The 18,447-nt window shown below is 51.8% G+C and overlaps 1 protein-coding gene across 1 annotated transcript in view; it reads right to left on the reverse strand.

The window, feature by feature from the left end:
* Window positions 1-5,848: 5,848 nt before the first annotated feature.
* The window catches only part of ZFHX3 (zinc finger homeobox 3), a 128,744-nt gene continuing 116,145 nt past the window's right edge, over window positions 5,849-18,447 (reverse strand). The window contains 3 exon segments of the mRNA XM_050311187.1: window positions 5,849-9,215; window positions 9,218-10,486; window positions 12,816-18,263. Of these exon segments, the coding sequence (XP_050167144.1) occupies window positions 8,923-9,215; window positions 9,218-10,486; window positions 12,816-18,263 (7,010 nt within the window). The 3' untranslated portion in view covers window positions 5,849-8,922.

Here is an 18,447-nt window from a genome sequence, read left to right on the forward strand (position 1 = left end):
AAGAAGCCAGTGGGAAACCCACTGCCGACCTGGTCTGATCCTAACCAGACCCCATCCTTGTCAAGCACCTTCCGCTGCAGACTGAGGAATCACAGATCTTCTGCCCAAAACCTCCCTGACAAACACCTTTCCCTGAACACAGCCGGCAGGTCCTGTGAGTGGGGAGCAGAGCCACAGGTCCCCATGGGTGCAGACCCCTGCTGCTGGTGCTCAGCACGCCTGGCTTGGTGGGCTGTGGGCGCTGCTTTGCACAGCGAGGACGCCGGTACGGCCATGGGGGCAGTCCGGGCTGGCCTTTCCCAGGTGTCCTCCTAAGGTGCTGCTGCTGCCCCAGCTCCTGAGTGCCACTTCCCATACAGCCCGGGCTGCAAAGGGCGCTGTTAAGGGATGTGTCACCAAATGCCCGAGGGGCATTCCCTTTGTGCCAGGGCCACCGTGGTCTGATGGCAGCTCCTCCAAAACCGACCAGTGGCAAGGAGGCAGGGGTCAGGCTGGCCCCAGCCTCGGCGAGGCCACCGCGTGTGCTGGGCGTGCTGGGCTCCCCGCAGCCGCCCTGTGCCTCAGTGAAGGCTTCGCGCCCGCCGCCTGCTCTCCCCGGGATGTGGAATCAGCAGCCCCCAGCCCCGTCCGAGCCCCCGTGGGGGGGAAGGGGCAGAGAAACAAAGTCATTTATATAATGTGTCTCCCCGCTGAGCCCCTAATGGCTGGCGCTTTTGTTCTGCAGTGGCTGCCTGGCTGTGATGGGCAGGAAGCCGCAGTCTCCCTTTGTTCCACGGCCTTATTCAGCAATTTAGATCCATCATAAAAATCAAATATGCATGTTGCAATCGCCTTGCGTACAACAGCTTCAATTTTCGCCTTTCTTTAATTGAACTCCATGGGAGAAAGAGGCAGGGCCGGGGAGCAAGGGGCAGCGGGAGAAGCGCTTTGTGTTTTTGTTCAGCGGGCTGTGAAAATGGGGAGTAATGAAAATACAGAATTTTTATCTTTGCCTCATTATTAAAAAAAAAAAAAAAAACCACAACCCGGACAGAAATCCTCGATAAAGCCTCCCTGGTGGAGGACAGCCTGTGGGGGAGCAGCCTTCTTTTCCCCGCATTGTGGGGACGACAGGCTTAGCAGGGCTGGGGACGAGGGGTGGCCCCGAGGGCTGCGGCGCCGTGGCAGGGGCTGGTGACAGAGCTGGCAGCTCCCCGCTGCCACGACACGCGCGGCTGAGCGGACACACCGTGGCTCTGCTCCTTTTATCCTTCCGGAACGCCAAGGTGCTTTTCTGTTGCCGACAGCAAACATGTATCCTTAAAAATTTTGCCCTCACGTCTCTGCGCTGCTCCCCTCGGGACTGCGGGAGCGCAGGTCCCTGGCGCTGGGGGTGGCCCTGTGCCGAGCCCGTCCCGGGGGTGCCGAGGCATCGCCGCAGAGACGAACCGGGGTCGCTTTGCCGCCCCTCACCCCACGCCCTCCCCGCAGCCCCACAGGGTGAGGGGGCCACTGCCAGGGACAGAGCCAGATCCTGCGCTTTGGAGCGCTCCGGTGGCAGCGTGTGGACATCGGTTTCCACCTTGTCTCCACCTCTTTGTGAGAAGGTGACACGCCTCCCTGGGAGCAGAGCCCCGAGGTCTGCTTTGCCTTGCGCAGTCTGGGCAGGAAGACCACCCAGGATATCGGGGCAACCCGCTGGGCATGTGGCAGGGACCTTTCTGTGCCACAGCAAACCTGCCCTGGAATGGAGGACCTTTGCAGATGTCCTTCCACAAATTGCCTGCCTGCCGAGAGCTAAGTCCCAGCCCCACAAAGCCCAGTAAGGATGGAGCAAGGCAATCTATGGTCTTGCTCCTGTGTCTGTCCCCATGGCCTTTCCTGGCCACAGGCATACAGGGGGGACTCCTTCCAGCTGCTGCTCAGTGGTGCATGGCAGGGCCAAAGGACATGTGGCAAGGCTGGTCATGTCCCGTGTCCTCTCCTGCTGCTGTGAGTGCTGATCACAGGTGTTGCTGGAGCAGGAGGGACATAGCATCACACAACAGACACTGAATTGCTGCTTAAAAACGAACAGGTGCTGCTCTGCCAAAACACTCATTATTTCACACCACATCAACCTGATTGTGGGGGGAAGAGGAGCTTTGCCTTCTCTCTGCCCTACTGATAATTTTCTGCCACTTCTGATTTTGCATTGGCCTCCCTTGACCCCCCTGCTCTTCCCAGCTCTGTGCCTTGGCTGCAGCAGGGGCCAACCCCACTGACCCACCACCACAGCCACAAGCCATGCTGGGGTGGCACGGATGGCTCAGAGTAGGGTGGAAGTGCTGGGGCAGGAGGATGTGGGCACTGTGCCTGTGCACGTGTGCATGTATGCACCACGTGTGCACATGTGTGTGTGTACACGTGGGTGTGTGTGCACGTGTGCCCATCCTGGCCAGCAGCGGTTTGGCACAGAGCCCCCCTCCCCCATGCTGAGAAAAGACCCTTTTTCGCTGTGACAATTCAATATAATTGAAAGTTTGCTTAGGAAAGAGAGTCTTTTTAACTGAACATGCTCACAGCTGAATCGATATGAATTATACGGCACAGAAGATGCCTAGGGTATTAAAACATTAATTAAGTAACATCATGCTCCCATCTAACCAACAGCACAATACCATTTATAGGTACCGCTGTCTGTTCTCTGGGGCTCAGTGTGAAGTCTCTCCTCCATCACGGCAGAGGAGGTGGAAGACCCGGAGCTCTGCTGGCTGTGGCTCCTTCACGGCTCGGGTGGGTGCCATCCCTTGGGGTGGGACAGTGGGCAGAGCCAGGTGCCCTCAGCCCTGTGGTCCTGTGTGGAAGGGCCCCTGTGGCCACAGGGCTGTGTCTGTCGTTTCTGTGGTGTTGCCAACCTGTTGCCACTGGTGCCCTGCCAGTGAGTTGGGGACAACCAGCTGGATCCTGCTGGGGATAAGGCACCGGAGCCAGCCCCACATGGCCCTCTGAGGAGCTGCAACCTCAACCCATGGATGCTGCCAGCGCTCAGAGCTGAACTGCCCTGCAGAGCTGAGTGGTGGCTGTGCCCACGCAGTGGCGGCTGGATTAGCTCACATCAGCCCGGGGACTAACACACCGATTCTGCAATACACCAAAATAGAAAGTCATTGGAGTGAAATCAGTGTCTTCACCACATCCCCTCTGGCAGAGCGTTAATTAAAATGACTCTCTAGTGCTTTAGATCATCAGGTGTACCTTGTTAACGAGCTTGGAGAAGAGAACCGCTCCACATTGGAGTTTAAGCGCTGATGGAGTTAACCCTTTGCCACTGCTGGCAGAGCCGGGGCCTGGTGGCAGTTTCCGATCACATCCGTCTGGGTTAGCTCTCAGCAGCCTCCCAGTACTGCTTAGCCAAGGCGTGAGTGTGGGACCCTGCCTGGCTCAGCGGGGACCCATGTGCCAGGGCCGAGCTCCCCAGGACCTTCCGGGCAGAAACGCTGCTCCAAATCCATTGGCAAGGCAGGTCCTGCTCTGGTTGTATAAATATGCATTTTACTGGTCTGTAAGAGTACACTCGTGAGAGCTGAATCGCTTTGAGGTGATGGCAATGAAAGGTCATTAAAAATGACTCCCAGTCTCCTCTCACCAGAATCACAGCATGGAAAAACCTTTTTATTCCTGTCAGAGGTTTGCACAATTCCCACGGATGGGCTGCTCTGAGCAGGAGGCTCACGCAGAGGTTTTTAGTTTGCAGCTTGTGCAGCTACTTGAGGCCATTTACACCTTCCTGAACATTAACGAGGCACTTCCTCAAGCGTGGCTGTTTTACACTGGAATTCAACCCAGGAATAAATAGCAACGTTATATAATAAACTTACAAAACGGCTGGTCTAGGAACAGCAGTGACGTTAACGCAGCGCAGTGCTTAAACACTGGTGGTGGGAGGGTCACACTGGTGACCCCGTTACCACTGCAGTCCCGTCCACCTGTGGAAAAGACAGGATGGAGTTTTCCCATTAAAAAGACCCCCAACCAGCTGAGATACAATCCAGATCCCAGTCTGTTTAGGCTCCTTCCAGAAGAACAGTGCCCAAGCCAGGAACTGGACTGGGCAGCCTGGTCAGAAGCGAGTTTTGGAGTCCTTGAGCCACAACATGTCCAGGTGCACTTGCCTCTGCCACCCTGGTCACCCGCAGCACAGGGTGTTCCTTTTTGAGGCTGCTCTTGGGCAGGGGTGGGTTGGGTATGCCAGAGCATCTGGAGTCATGGGGGGCTGGGCAATTTTGACCCACTTTACTTTGTAATTCATGGTTTGTGGAGCTTGAGTCAGAACGAGTCTTAACCAAAGAACACTGCACCCTTGGGAGCTGCCAGATTTCTTCCCCATGCCCTCTGCTCTGCTGGACACTGTGGAGCTCAGCCCCTACTCCCGTGGAGGGGGAGGAAGGCACTTGCTGTCCTGGTGGCAGCACTGAGGACACCCACACTGGGCAGACACTCACCTCACCTGCAATGGTGGATGTAAATTATTTATTGCTGCACTTATAAATTAGAGATGAGTGGTGGCCCCTGCGACTCCTTTTGGATGGATGTGGTCCCTATTAATGAATTTCAAGCATTTTCTGCTGCAAGGGGCAATTTTTGGCAAGAGAACTGTGTACTGAACACTCAGCAGTTCCTGTGGGTTCCCTTCCTGCTGCAGAGAGAGCACAAGGAGTCACCACTTGCCTACTTACCTGCATCTCCTTTCGGTTTATCAGCAGAAGGAAACAGATGTGATTTTAGTTTACAGGTTTCAGAATGACCATGAAAGCATTGCGCTTTCCCTTGAACCGTTCATTACAGCACCGTGCCAAGAATCCTTTTGCAATCATTTCATAAAATTAACTGCACTTGTCCTTTACACACGCAGAGCATCCCAAAGCCACAGTATGGATGGCGCTGCTTGGCTCATTGCTTCCACTGGAACAGGAATGTGCAACATCAGCCCAGACGCTGTCCCCCGATGAGCACCTGGATGCCCATGTGGGGAGGGACACGGACACGCGTGTGCTGGTGCGTGCACACCAGCGGTGCACGGGGACACGTGTGCAGACACACAGCTCTGTGGCAGTGCCCAGCGGCGTGGGGCAGTGCGTGTGCCCTGCTGAGCCATGCCATGCCATGTCACACCGTGCCGCTTGGCACACACCCACCCGACACGGACCCGGCACCGCACACGCGGGACATTGAGACGAGAGCTTTTGCTCATTTTTTTTTAATGTATCACAATGAGCAGGAAACATACGTGATGAAATAGTTCCAAAGGAGTATATTCAATTACCATCTACAGTCAACTCAACTATGACAACAAAGTCTTTTGTGACAGTTTTTGAAAGTTTTGAAAGTTCCATGTGGTTTGTTTCTGTCAGTCTCATGTATTTTGGTACAGTTCGAGATCAGCATTGTTACAGTAACAAAAAAGCTAACAAGACTACAGTATAGAAAAACACCAAGAACATCATTTTTGGTTTCACTTGCTCTAGTTTTTGTACATTGCAAAGGCTGTTCATAACCCTCTTCACCTCATTTATGCTTTCTGTTCTACCCAAACTTGCCCCCCCAAATAAAAACGAAAAAATAGTCAAAGCTTTGTTTCACAGTGGGCAGTATCAGTGCCGACCAACTGACCGACCAACCAACCAACCAACCGACCAACCAACCAACCAACCAACCAACCAACCCCAATTTCTGCTTCCATTTAAAAGTTTAATTTTTTCTTAAAGCAAAATATATTTCAGCGAGCGTGCCGGCTGTGTCAGCCCCCCTTGCCCCCCGCCAGCCCCGGGCGGCCCCACACACCCCTGACACCTCTCTTTATTCTCAATTGTATGAAACTTTGGCCATCTTCACCACTTAAAAAAGCTTTTTATTAAAAATAAAAAAGAAACCCGCTCAATGCTAAGTTTGAAGTGTTTTCCTCATGCCCAGCCCGGCCCCTCTCTGTCGCTCGCTGGAAAGGCCACGCGTGGGCTGGGGGTCACGCAGGGGCTCCCGCGTGCTGACGTCGCTCCCGCAGCCCCCCGGGGCAGGTGTTGGGGGCTCTGCGGGCGCGAGGCCGGCGCTGGCAGGGCTGGGGGTCCCAGCGGGGCTGTGGGGTCCCCTCTTTGGCCCCAGGCAGGAGGAGGAGGCAACCTCGCACTGAAAAGTCTCTAGAAACATTTAGAAAAAATACAAGAAAATGAATTTATAAAACCTTTTAGTGGGTGGGAAGGAGGAGGGGGAAGGAGGAGAGAGAAATTGCACTATGACCAAGCAATATAATTAAAAAACCGAAACAAGACAAAACAAAAGGATTTCCAAAAGAGACCTTGCGGAACTGGACAGATAAAGCTCATGTTAAACTGGGAACTGGCATCACAGAGAGAATCCGAAACAAAACAAACAAAAAAATTTCTATATGATACAGACAGAGTAACATACAACAGTTAAATGGCAAAAAATATATATATATATATTTCATAGAATTACAAACAAGATAAAATAATGGAAAACAAAAAACTGTACAACTTTAGAATTTAAAAAATGTTCATCTCAAACACGGGGAGAAATACAAGAACTTCTGTTAAAGAAAACAGTTTGTTAAAACAGCAAATGCTCCGTGGGTATGTGGTTCCGGTTTTGACACCTTGTGCTACAGCTGGGTCCTGGGAGGAATATCCGGTGGTTCGCGCTTTAGTATCGACTACTTAAAAAACAATTAAAAAAGGAATATGCACTGTGCATTACCCTAGAAATATGTACAACTGTTCAGGATCTAGTCTTTCATCGAACTAAAACCAAAATTCCATAAAAATATAAGTGTCCCGCTAGAAACCAAACCCGCGCTCTTCTCTCGGATGCTCCAGTCTCTCGTGGAGGCAGCGAGTGGCTTCGGCCCGGGGAGGAGCGGCCGGAGGTGGCGGGAGGAACCTGCATTCACAGTCTTCCAAGTTCCCTTTTGAAGCAGGAGGAGGATGACGATGGTGGGGAGAAGGCTTTTGCGCTTTCGGGGGCAGAGGAAACTGGGGGGAGAAGGAGGTTGTTTCTGTTGGCATTTGGTTACGGAAGGGAACAGCAAAGCATCTACATCTCCAAAATCTACATTTTAGCAGCACAAAGTTTTCCTTTCAAAGTCTGGGCCGAGGTGTGCCCGGGTGCCCAGAGGGGGCCAGGGGGCTCTGGGCATCCCTGAGCCTGGCACCCGCTGCTGCCATGGAGAGAACTTGGAAAGAGAAACCTGCCAGGGGTGCGCTGGGTGCTCGCTAAGAGTTGTCTCTCTGCTTGCAGAAGAAGCACAGATAACAACCTGGGTACTTTTTTTATTCTTTATTTAAACTTAGACTTGTTTGTTTAAATCAGAAACAAATTCTCAAGTAAAAAGAATCCTTTTTGCTCATTCTGCACCAGTGGTGAAGGGTATGTCTTTGGATTTTTATTTAAAGCATGAATTTTCTTTAGAGAAAAAAAATGTAACAAAACCTTTTTTTTCTTTTTCAAAAGAAGGAACAGAGTGCAGCCTAATTACACAAACAGAACCGATGCTCAGAGGTCAGGAACAGAGTCTTTGAAGCATTTACAAAATGAGGAAAGGAAGAGGGGAAGAGAAAAAAAAAAAAAGAGAAATGGAAAATAAGAACAAAATAAGTGCACAAGGGTAACAGACACAGGTAAATCGTATGTATACGCCTTAAAAAGTTTCAAACCCCCAACAAAAAATATTCTGCAAGGGATCCTACTGACCCCCAAAACCCTTTGAACTTCTTTCTTTAGTTTTTATAAAATAATTATGCAACCACCCTCTAAGAAATGAAGGTAGCGACCATAAGTGGAAGATTACAGGATGGGGACGGGGATAAAGGTACAAAGGGGAGAAAAGCTCAGGCGAGTCGATGGATCGCAATCTATCTGGCTAGGAATGAACAAGACAACATCAAATGAGAAGCCGTCAGCTGGACCATACAAAAGCTAAATGTACACAAAAGGGTTTTTTCTTTTAAATCTACCATACTGCTTCAGTTCATTTCCAATGCAACAATCTACTCAACACCAAAAATGGTCATATCTATCATAAATACAGAAAGTCAGTTGTTTTAAAACTTTTTTTTTTTTTTAAGCTCCAAGTCCTCAACACTCTCTGTGTGGGTTTTTTTTTTATTTCTGAAAAGTGGGAGTGCTTAACTTTTCCCCTTGGAATTGGCTTCAGCAGAAAAGCTACCCTTAAAATCCCCGAAAAGCTAAAGCAGTTCACATTGTTTTTCTCTTGAATACTTTCTGCCCATTTTAAATTAACAAAAAAAAAAAGAAAAAAAAAGAAAAAAAAAATCCTTTTCTGGAACAAAAACAAAAACAAAACAAAAACCCCAAAACAAACGAAAGAAATTTTATATATATATATATATATATATAAAACAATGATTCTGAAAACAGAACAAAGTGTGAGCGATTGACCTGAGAATAAAAAGACATTACATTTCTTTTTTCTTTTAGCAAGCCATTGGTATCTGAATGCTAAGATAGCAAGAAATTTAAAACTGTCTCCAGGTGGGCTGCTTTCCCATACAGCGCTGCCGGGCTCTGCTGTGCTATTGACGGGGGATCGGACAGGGGCAATGTACAGGGGCGCGAGCTCCGCAGGCGCGAGGAGGCAGCACGGGCCTTCGTCTCCCAGACCAACAGTACCTTCGAGAGGACAAATGTAACAGATTTTTTTTTTTTTTTTTTTCTTTTTCAAAGTTTTATTTTATTAAAAGGAAAGGAAAAAAGAAATGTAAAACCCACCGGCATCGTTATATGGGAAAACAACCCACGCTTTTTCTTTTTTTCTTTTTCTTTTTTTTTTTTTTGGTTAGAAGCTTTGGAATTGCAGTTAGTCTATTTTTGAAATTGGTTTGTTATTAACTTTTTTTATTTAAATTCATTTTCATTGTTCATCTTCAAAGCTTACAATCTGAAGGTGTCCATTCCTACGCTAGCTAGACCACTGTCCTTAGGGCAGCCGGGGTCCCGGGGCCCCTCCGCCGGGCTCGCCGGTCCATCTGACTTTTGGCTAAGATCCGTGTCAGACTCCTCCGAATAGTCGTCTGTTGGCATCGAGGGCTGAACCCCTGAGGTGCTGCATGAACTTGAGGTAACCGTTGAAGATGAGGAGAGAGGAGGGAAAGGCGGTGGTGGCGGCTTCCCCGGCGGGGCGCGGGGGGCTGCCGGGGGCCAGGGCTTTCTGGAGGCGTGGGGGAAGCCGGGGGGGGCCGGGGGCGGGGGCTGTCGTTTGAGTGAGCGGCCGACTGCGAGGTAGATGCGGTGCTGGGGTCGGGGGGGCAGGCAGAGTGAGGTAATAGACTGGGGTGCTCTTTGGCGTTTCTTGCTGCTCTTGTGATTGTTCGGTGTTTGTGCGGGGCTGACTCGAGATGCTGACTGAGGGCTTCGTCCCCACACACCGTGCTCTCGCACGCCACGCACTGGTACGAGCCGCTGCCCTGGCCGCTGCCGGTGGGCACGTGAAGCACCATCTCATGCAGGTTCGCCACGGACTGGCCGAAGAAGCAGAGGGACTTCAGGTGGTCGCTGGCCGCCTCCTGGTCGCCAAAACACGCCTGGCACTTGCGGCAGACCAGCTTGTACTGCACCTTCGGGACGATGAAAGGGTCGCAGAGGGAGTCCGCGCCCTTGCCTTCTGCTTCGGGCTCTTCTTGGGGTTTGGGCAGGAGGGGGGACACCTCGCGGGGTGCATTCTTCTGCTCTTCTTGCTTGGGGGGTTCTTTGGCAGGGTCTTTGTCCGGGGTGGCAGCCCCCGTGGGGACGGGGGTTTGGCTTCCTTTGGGCTGCTGCGCTTTCTGCTGTTGCTGCTGCTGCTGCTGCTGCTGCCGCTGCTGCTGCTGCAATGCCTCCTGCAGACTCTGCTGGTATTGCTGGTACTGCTGCAGCAGCGAGCCAGGTGACAGCCCCAGCAGCGCCTGCGACAGCGCGGGGCTGTAGGGGAACAGCCCCTCCATCCCGTACATGGGCTGCAGGTACCCGCTCTGCAGGGCGCCAGGGATCTGCGGGGCGTAGTAGGGGGAAAAGCCGGGGACGAAGTAGGGAAGGAACTGGCTCGTCAGCAAGGTGGTGGGGTCTGAATTCAGGGCGGCCTGCAGTGCCTGGAGCTGGGCGGGCTCCACCGCGTACTCCATGGCAGGCAGTGGGGCCGTGAGGGCGCCCGCCGGCGCCTCCCCCTTCTCCTTCTTGGGCCCTGGCAGGGGGTCCCCCTTCCCCTTGGGTGCCTTCTCCTTCTCTTTTGCCTTCTCGCTCTCCTTCTCCTTGCGCTGTGGTGGGGGCGGCTGCTGCGGCTGTGGCTGTGGGGTCGTCGCCGGAGGTTGCTGTGGGGCCACGGCTGCTGTGGCTTGTGCCGGGGTGGGCGAGCTCAGAGCGGCCGGGGGCTGCTTATTTGGTAATCCAGAGGTGGGGAGGCCAGGTGAAGGGACGCTTGTGCTGGGCAGGCCCATCAGGTTGGGTTTGGGAGAAGTTAAAGCTGCAAGAGGGAGAAAGAGAGGTGAGGAGTCACTCAGTGCTGGGCAAGCAGAAAGCATGAGGGTGACCCCAGGCTCTAATGGTGCTACACCAAAGGGTGGTAATGCTCAGTATTGCCACATCCCCACAGACTGGGAAGTTCTGGTCATGGCAACTGGGAACTGAACAGGCTAGACCAGAGTTACTTTGTCCTTATTAGGGTGGTGTTCATGAATCCACAAACCTCTGATGCAACCCCTTCCAATGTCAGAAGCTCTGGGCACTCAGCTTCTGAGCAATTCTAGAGTTTATGTGGTCAGATATTCCTCCTGGGCACGAGTGTTGTGTTTTGGGTGGAATTAAAAGCACTGTGTTGCTCCCTCATTAAGGAGACGGATTAATGGTGGAACGAGAAGCCTGTCCCTCTTCCCAACAGCAAGAATAGCCAGTTACACTGTCCCTGGTGCCTATTTCTGCTCTCACAGCTGACAGTGGTTAGGGGAAAGATGTGTGCAGCTCCCAGAGTCACCTCCATTACTCACGACTGCTGCAGCTGGCAAAGGTGCTCCTAAAGAGGAACGTTTTTTACTTGGAAAGTCCCTCAGTGCTATTCTAGGAAAAAACCCCCAAAGTCCTGCTGGCACAGCCTCACTTGCTCCCATCTCTGGAGAAGGAACCTGCTCCAGGATCCACCTGCTGCAAAACCCACGAGCGAAAACCAACCTTTCCCTGACACACCTGAGTCCCACCGCTGTGGCAGGGGCTGCTCAGGGAACAGCCTGAGCAGGAACAGTGCCAGAGCCTGGAACCAGCCGTGGAGGCACGGCGACTTTTATTTTAGGTTGTACCGCCAAGGAGCCACAGGAGGTCTGGGAGGAGGGTGGCCAGAGCCAGGAGGGTTCAGTCATGTCTGATCCAAACCCTTCTGAAACCTGTGTCTGCTCCTGACGTGGTGCTGAGACTACAGTGATCTGTGATGGCAGGACAGGTACAGAGTGAGGCTCCACAGAGCGGCCCCGGAGATCTTGGATAAGGGCACATTACGGATGGACACCATTGAAATGGATGTTCCCCAGCTGAATGTTCCTCAGAGGTTCAAGTGCAGGAGCAGCAGGTAATTCATAGTGTTCTTGGATGCATGGCCTTATCTGCTCTGACAGGCCCGGAGCTGCTGTGGCCTGACCTTTGGAGCTTTATCTAAAGGCCACAAATAGTCTGTTTGACTTTCTAAACAGCTCAGTCCTGTCTAGGCAGTCACTGACAGCATTTAAGATTCATCAGATGCTGTCCCATCTCCTCAGGACACATCCTGTGCTTCAGAGAAAAACAGAAACAACACCACAGACTGAGGTGCAAAAAAGTAATTTTAGTTGTTGTTATAAATTTAAGGCACTAAAAAAACAGTGCAGAGTGACCTGCAAAAGGGCGACAACATGATTTGCCAAAGAGATGCTTCTGTCCAAGTGCTCTGAAATAAGATCTGTGGTGAGAACAGAAGGGTGGCACGGAAAATCCTTGGCATGTGCAGGGGCCCTTCAGACACGCAGTGAAACAAGGCCTTGGGATCACGTTTTCTAGGTCACTCCTGGTAACTGACCTGCACCTTCCACTGCCAGTTTTTGCTGCATGGCTTACACTTTCCACCTATCCACCAGATACAAGGGAAAGGAGCATCCTCAAAAGATAAAGTCCAGTATCTGAGATTAGGCCACCCAAAGGACTACATGAAATGTCATTTTTATGTAGCAGTGTTACAAAAAATCTTATTAATATACAAACTAGATTTGTCCCACAACTACACTGTTGTTTGTTGAGAAGGTACTTTCAGGTCATGTCCACTCATCACTCAAAACCCATCCTTAGCTGCACTGGGATTTGTCCTGGAGGTCACCACAGGGACACATAAAGATGCTCCACATCTGTCACCAATGCTACCAAGGCACACTGTAGCTGTCCCTAGAAAGAGTTTGGATTTTTGAACACCTAGGATAGGACCATATAAACCTAATTTAATATCAAAAGGAAAGGAATAATGAACATTGTATTCAGCCCATTAGTCCTTCTGTTCCATTGGATAAATCCTTCATTTTCCACTTCCTTGGAGGTGTTTCAGGATTTCTAGTCTGTGGTAACACAGGGAGATATGCAGCATGTCTAGACATTGCTCTAGTTCAGACTTTTGCTAGAAAACCTGAGTTGAGGAATTAAAGATAAAATACCTACTGCTTATTCATAAAGTCAACATGCTGGATTAACGGGCCGGGAATCCTGTTATCAGTCTTTCCGAGGGAACAAATGACTGTGCTAGAGATGTGCCAAGTGTGCCTGAGCAGGATAACACCTGTACCCACCTGTGTTGGATGGAGTGAAGCTGGGTAAGGATGGGCTGTTGAGGCCTGGGAGTAAGACTGGAGGGATGCCCTGGAGCGCTGGGTACGCAGCAGGAAGGTTCAGAGCTTGCAGGGGGGTGTTGTCAAACATGCCCTGCTGTTGAGCTGCCAGACCAAGAACCTCATTGGCTTTTTTGATCCGGTCCAGCTCCTGCTGAGCCATCAACTGACGTACAGTAGCTGGGTCGAAATACTCCTTTTCCTTATCCAACTGGCTTCCAATGGTTTCTTTAACTTTGGAGATATGCTGCTGAGAGAAGATATGGTCACGTACAGACAGCCGAGCGCTGTACTTGATGCCACACAAAGTGCACTCTGTTTTGGGTCCCTCGTAACTTGTTTGGTTTATACCAAAATGCTTGGCCATGCTGAGTTTTGACTTCTTCTCCTTTGCCCTTGCATTCTGGAACCAGACCTGAACAACTCTCTTTGGCAGTCCAATGTCATTGCCCAGGACCTCACACTCCAGCATGGTTGGTGTCCTGTAGTCATTAAAGCATGACTTAAGAACCTTGAGCTGGAGATTAGTCATCTGAGTGCGAAAACGTTTCTGCCCAGGTCGGTCCCCGCTCTCACCAGACTTGCTGGCTGAACCACTTGCGCCAGGGCTGGGTGAGCAGGGGTCTGCAAGGCTGGAGGTTTCGCTGTAGTCCACGGTACCTTCATTGTCGTACTCTTTGCTGTAAAAGCTGGGAGCTGGGCTGACCAGGCCAGAAGACAGACGATCTTCGTATTCAGACATTGCTATCATGGCAGCTTTTGTCAGACCTTCGCTGGGTCCCGATGTGGATTTGGTTTCAGTTGCAATCCCTGTTGCACTATCATTGTCTGCGTTGCCTTCGTCTCCTGTGGTGGTGTCTGTGATCGCGGTGTTGACAGAAGAGCAGTCATCGTTGTCCAACTTTGTCTGGTCAAAGCTCAAATTGACTGAGGACATGGATGGACTCTCGAAGTCTTCAATCCCTTCCACCTTAATGGAGGATGGACTCAGCAGAGTTCGAGGTGACAGTTCCATGCTCTTGTTCACTGGGGAGAGGGGAACACTCTGTCCATCGCTGCTAGTTGGTGGCATGTGGGAAAAGCTGGCTCCATCAAAGATGTCTCCCTTCATCTGGAGTCCCCCATCGCAGTCCAGAAGCATAGCAGACAGCGTCAGGTTGTACCCAGCTCGCTTGGCCTCATGCCAGTGACGGGATCGGATATGAGCTTCCAGAGCTGTCTTTGCTTTAAAGAGAGCTCGGCAGAAGGGACACCTTCTGTGGGCTTGGGCTGGCCCCACAGCTCTGAACTGCCCCTTCCTCTCCCGTGCACGGGTGTTTTGGAACCAAACCTGCACCACGCGCTTCTTCAAGCCCACTTCATGTGCAATGTGATCCAGCATCTTCCGTGTAGGGTTGGAGTCGAGCAAATATTTCTGGTACAGAATTTCCAGCTGCTCGGGGGTAATGGTTGTCCTTAGACGTTTATCCCTTTGGGGTTCTTCTCCCCCAGTCCCACTGTCATTCTCTCCAGGGCTTGCGCTGGCCTTCTCCTCCAGCTTTCTCTTCAGTGTGTTCATGGTGGACGTTGGAGTTGATGGTGAGGTGGCCGAGCTTGCTGGAATCTGTGGTAATGTTCCAGACAGCAGCTGACTTGCCAATAGTGGATTACTGGGATCAAAAAGCATGAATGGCATATCCAGCGTTCTGTCCAGGAATGGGGGGTGGATAAACTGGTTCTGTGCACTCAGGAAATGGAGCTGCTGATGCTCCTGCCAATGCTCGAAGGAAGGAAATGCCAGTTTACACTGGTCACACTGGTACGGGATTAGTTGAGGAGGTAGGTTTGCCAGCTGCTGAGGGGTGGAGGTGTGGATGGGTTTGAGGGAGAGGTGTGAGAGCTGAGATGGACTTGGGCTTGACTGTGACAAGGAGCACTGAGGGGGCTGAGGGGGAGGAGGTGGCTGTTGCAGTGAAGAGGGGGAGGATAACTGTGAAATCTTTTGGTGTGCTGAACTTGTTTTTTGTTCTCCTTGGTCCTGTTGCTGCTGAGACTCTTGCTTTGGTTGCACTTGCTTCTCTTGGGTTTGGTTTTGCTGTGTACTTGGAGGTTCAGACTGCTTTGGTTTCTCATCTGTAGCTTCTACTTTAGAACTAAAGGTGGAGGAATCGTCTGCCTCTGCCGTGAGCTGCAGAAAAGCTGAGGAGGTCGTGTTGGCTGAAGATGTAGGTGTGCTGTAAGCTTGTGAGGGCATTGGTGTGCTGCAGGAGGAACTGGTTGGAGTCAAGAGCTCCATTGCATCCATAGAGTCTTCGTTCTGGCTATCATCCTGTCCATCCTCATCCTCATCTTTGTAACAAAGCTTTTTCTGGTGTTTAATGAGATCAAAAATGCGCTGAAAGACCAGACTGCATTTTTTGCACTGGTAGTTCAAGTTGCTTGTTCTAATGTACCTGTCGTTTGTGAGCTCGCGTCGCTCCCCATCTTTGCCTTCTCCCTGATTTTCATAGTTTTTCCTAGCTTTCTGACGGGCATTCTGGAACCATACCACTATAACACGTGTTGGGAGGTTCAGCAAGTTAGAAAGCTGCTCAAATTCATCGTCCTTTGGGTAAGCATTGGCATCAAAGAAGTCCTGCAGGACTCTGAGCTGGTAGTCAGTAAAGCGTGTTCGAGAAGACCGCTTGCTTCCCCAGTACTCCTGCTTTTGAGGCTCTGGAGAAGGAGGCCGTGAGTCTATCTTTAGCTCTTCCAGGCTGGTAATGGGAGGGTTGCTGAAGTTGTATGGGGAGTCCTTGTTACGCTGGCGCTCCTTGAACAGGGTGTTTCTGAACCAGTGCTTGATCACTTTCTGGGGCAATCCGGATTTGTCTGCCATCTCTTTGATCTGTTCCTCACTTGGGGAATTGTTAATGTCAAAATACTGCCGAAGGACTCTGAGCTGGTCATCGGTGATCCGTGTCCGTGGCCTCTTGTTCTGCTGCTGCTGGAGAAGGCTGGGGTTGAGCTGATGCTGGTACAACTGGGCCAAGTCAGCGGGCAGGGGATCTACAGGGCCCAGCTGGGGCGGCAGCTGCGCGGGTAACGTCTGCAGGGGCATGGTCTGCATCATGAGTGGTGAGAAGATGGGGAGCTCCATGGGCATGGAGAGCTGGGTGAGTGGCACAGACGGCTGGGCTGGTGCAATCGTGGGAGAGGTAATAGGTGGGGCAGAAGTAGGGATGGCAGGAGCAGCAGCCGGCTGAGGAGGAGCTGGAGGGAGCGGAGGGGGAGGCGGTGGAGGCGGGGGTGGTGGCTCGGGGGTCTGAGGCCGCAGTGGGTACAGTTTGTCGTAGTGTTCTCTGTACTGTTTGGCAAATTTCTCTAACTGCTTAAAGGGAAAGTAATGTTGGTGAACATGCTCTTGGTGGCTCTTCAGGATGAGGATGTTTGAGAATAACTTGCCGCATGTATCGCACTCCAGCTTTTCCAAGTTCTCACCTTGGTCTGTCTTCCCATTTTTCTTCTGCACCTTCTGCTTGTTCTCATTGTACTGAATGACGAGCTCAAAGCCAAAGTTTTCCAGCAAGGCTTTGGTGGCGTTGCCCCTTGCGTCAGAGGCAATCCGTGGGGGCAGGATGGAGGGTTCTGAACTACTGCCTGGCACAAAGTCCTTCTTCTCTTTGGGCTTTAAGTTATCAGGCAGAGACTCCTTCAGTGTTACATTATTGTCTCCCCTCTCTGTGCTTTCCCTTTCCCGTGGGGTTTCTTTATCTTTCTCCTTCACTATGGATTTATTCTTCTTCTCTGGGTGCTGGCTCTGCTGTAACAGGACGGAGTGGGGTTGTGATAAGGACAGCTGACCTTGCTGCTGCTGCAAGAGCTGTGGATGGCTCTGCTGAGGGAGCTGAACTTGTGCCTTCAGGTCCTCCAGCAAAGTTGGACCTGTCCCAGTCAATGTCAGTGCACTGCTGGTGACAGGCAAGCTGACTTCTGGATTGAGCTGGAACTCAGCACTGGGGATGTAGAATGGGAACAGGAGATGCTGCTGCTGCTGCAGCTGCAGAAGGGTCTCAGTGGTCATTGGAAAGTGCGGCAAAAGTGCTGGGTTGAAGAGCTGGGACTGCAGGAGAGCAGCTTGCTGCTGCAGCTCCTGCTGCAGGTGGGCCTGGACCTGGGCCTGTGCCTGTGCCAAGGTTTGGGCTTGTTGCTGCTGTTGCTGCTGCTGCTGCTGCTGCTGCTGCTGCCTGGATGCAATCATGTCTGCCAGTTTCTTGCGGTTCACCTCTTTGGGCTCTGAAGGGGAGGAGATGTTAGTGCTTACAGGGTTACCCAACGGAGGAATTCCCACGCTGTCGCTGGACACCTGGTTGAGCAGGCTGGGAATGGGAGTGGTGCCTGAAGTGCTCGTGCTGGTGGTTGCAAAAGCATTGCTGTTGCTGGCACTCACGGGGCTTGGTGTGGACGAACCCAAGGAGAGGCTGCTGCTGCTGCTGTTGCCAGCCCCGTTGCTGCTGCCGCCCGCCGCCTCCAGCTTGGCCGCGCGAGCCTTGGTCTGGTGCAGGACAGACCTCATGTGGATCTCCAGGGTCGAGCTCTGGCTGTAGGCCACATTGCAGGTGTTACACTTGAAAGGCTTGTTGTCTGGGCTGCTGGTGGGCTCAGGTTGCCCAGTAGCAGACTCTTGGAGGGCTCGTTTCAGTTTATGCAGATGAGAAACGGAATTGTAATGGACCAGGAGAATGTTCTTCTGTGTGAAGGATTCCTTGCAGACTGTGCACTTGTATGGGCGAGATGGATCTAGGAATTTCTCCATAGTGAAGTTAGGGCCCTTCCTGAAGGGTAAGGCCCTTTTTGGTTCTGAGCCAGAGTCCTCCTGCACTGAACCAGAATCACTGCCTGTCGGGCTCTGCTTATCTTCCAGGTCGCTCTCCTCCTCCTTATCTTCCTCAACTATTATTGTGTGGTCCTCTGCAAGTGAAGGGTCGCCCATAGCAAGGAGGTCTCCATTGACCAAGAGACCGCCATACAGCTGCTGAATGTCGGCCTCGCTCAGCTCCAGGTGGCTGGTTTCCAGGTGCTTCTTCAGGGCCTGGAAGGTTCGGAAGCTGCGCTGACAGAGGCAGCACATGGTGGCTGCCCGGATGACGTGGTACTGGGAGTGAAGCTGCAGTTTCTCAATGGTTTTGAAGGCCAGGCTGCACTGGTTGCAGCGGTACTTGTAGACGTGGCGGTCAGAGACCGGCAGCTGAGGCCGCTTGGCGTGGACGTCGTTGAAGTGTGTCTGCAGGGCTGCTGAACTCTTGAACACCTGGCTGCAGCCTTTCTTCCAGCACAGGAAGCCAGAGTCCTCCCGGGCAGCACTCGGATCAGCCGGAGCAGGCTTGGGGTCCCCGCTGTGCTCTGCACTGTCCGATGGCAAAAGGTTCTTCCCCGCGTCCTCAGAGATCTCTGTGAAAACAGAGTTAGAGCAAACCCAAAAATTACATCAGCACACCAGGGTGGATCAACACTCCCTTTCAGTCCTGAATATGTCTTTGTTTTTTCTCTCCAAGACAGCAAGTATTTCTAATATTTCTCCTCTATCTTCATTCATTTATTTCAATACCAGCCCATTACCCTCATCATGGCCCAT

Source organism: Myiozetetes cayanensis, unplaced genomic scaffold (assembly GCF_022539395.1).
Source record: "Myiozetetes cayanensis isolate MyiCay16 unplaced genomic scaffold, myiCay2020 scf16, whole genome shotgun sequence".
NCBI classification, from domain to species: domain Eukaryota; kingdom Metazoa; phylum Chordata; class Aves; order Passeriformes; family Tyrannidae; genus Myiozetetes; species Myiozetetes cayanensis.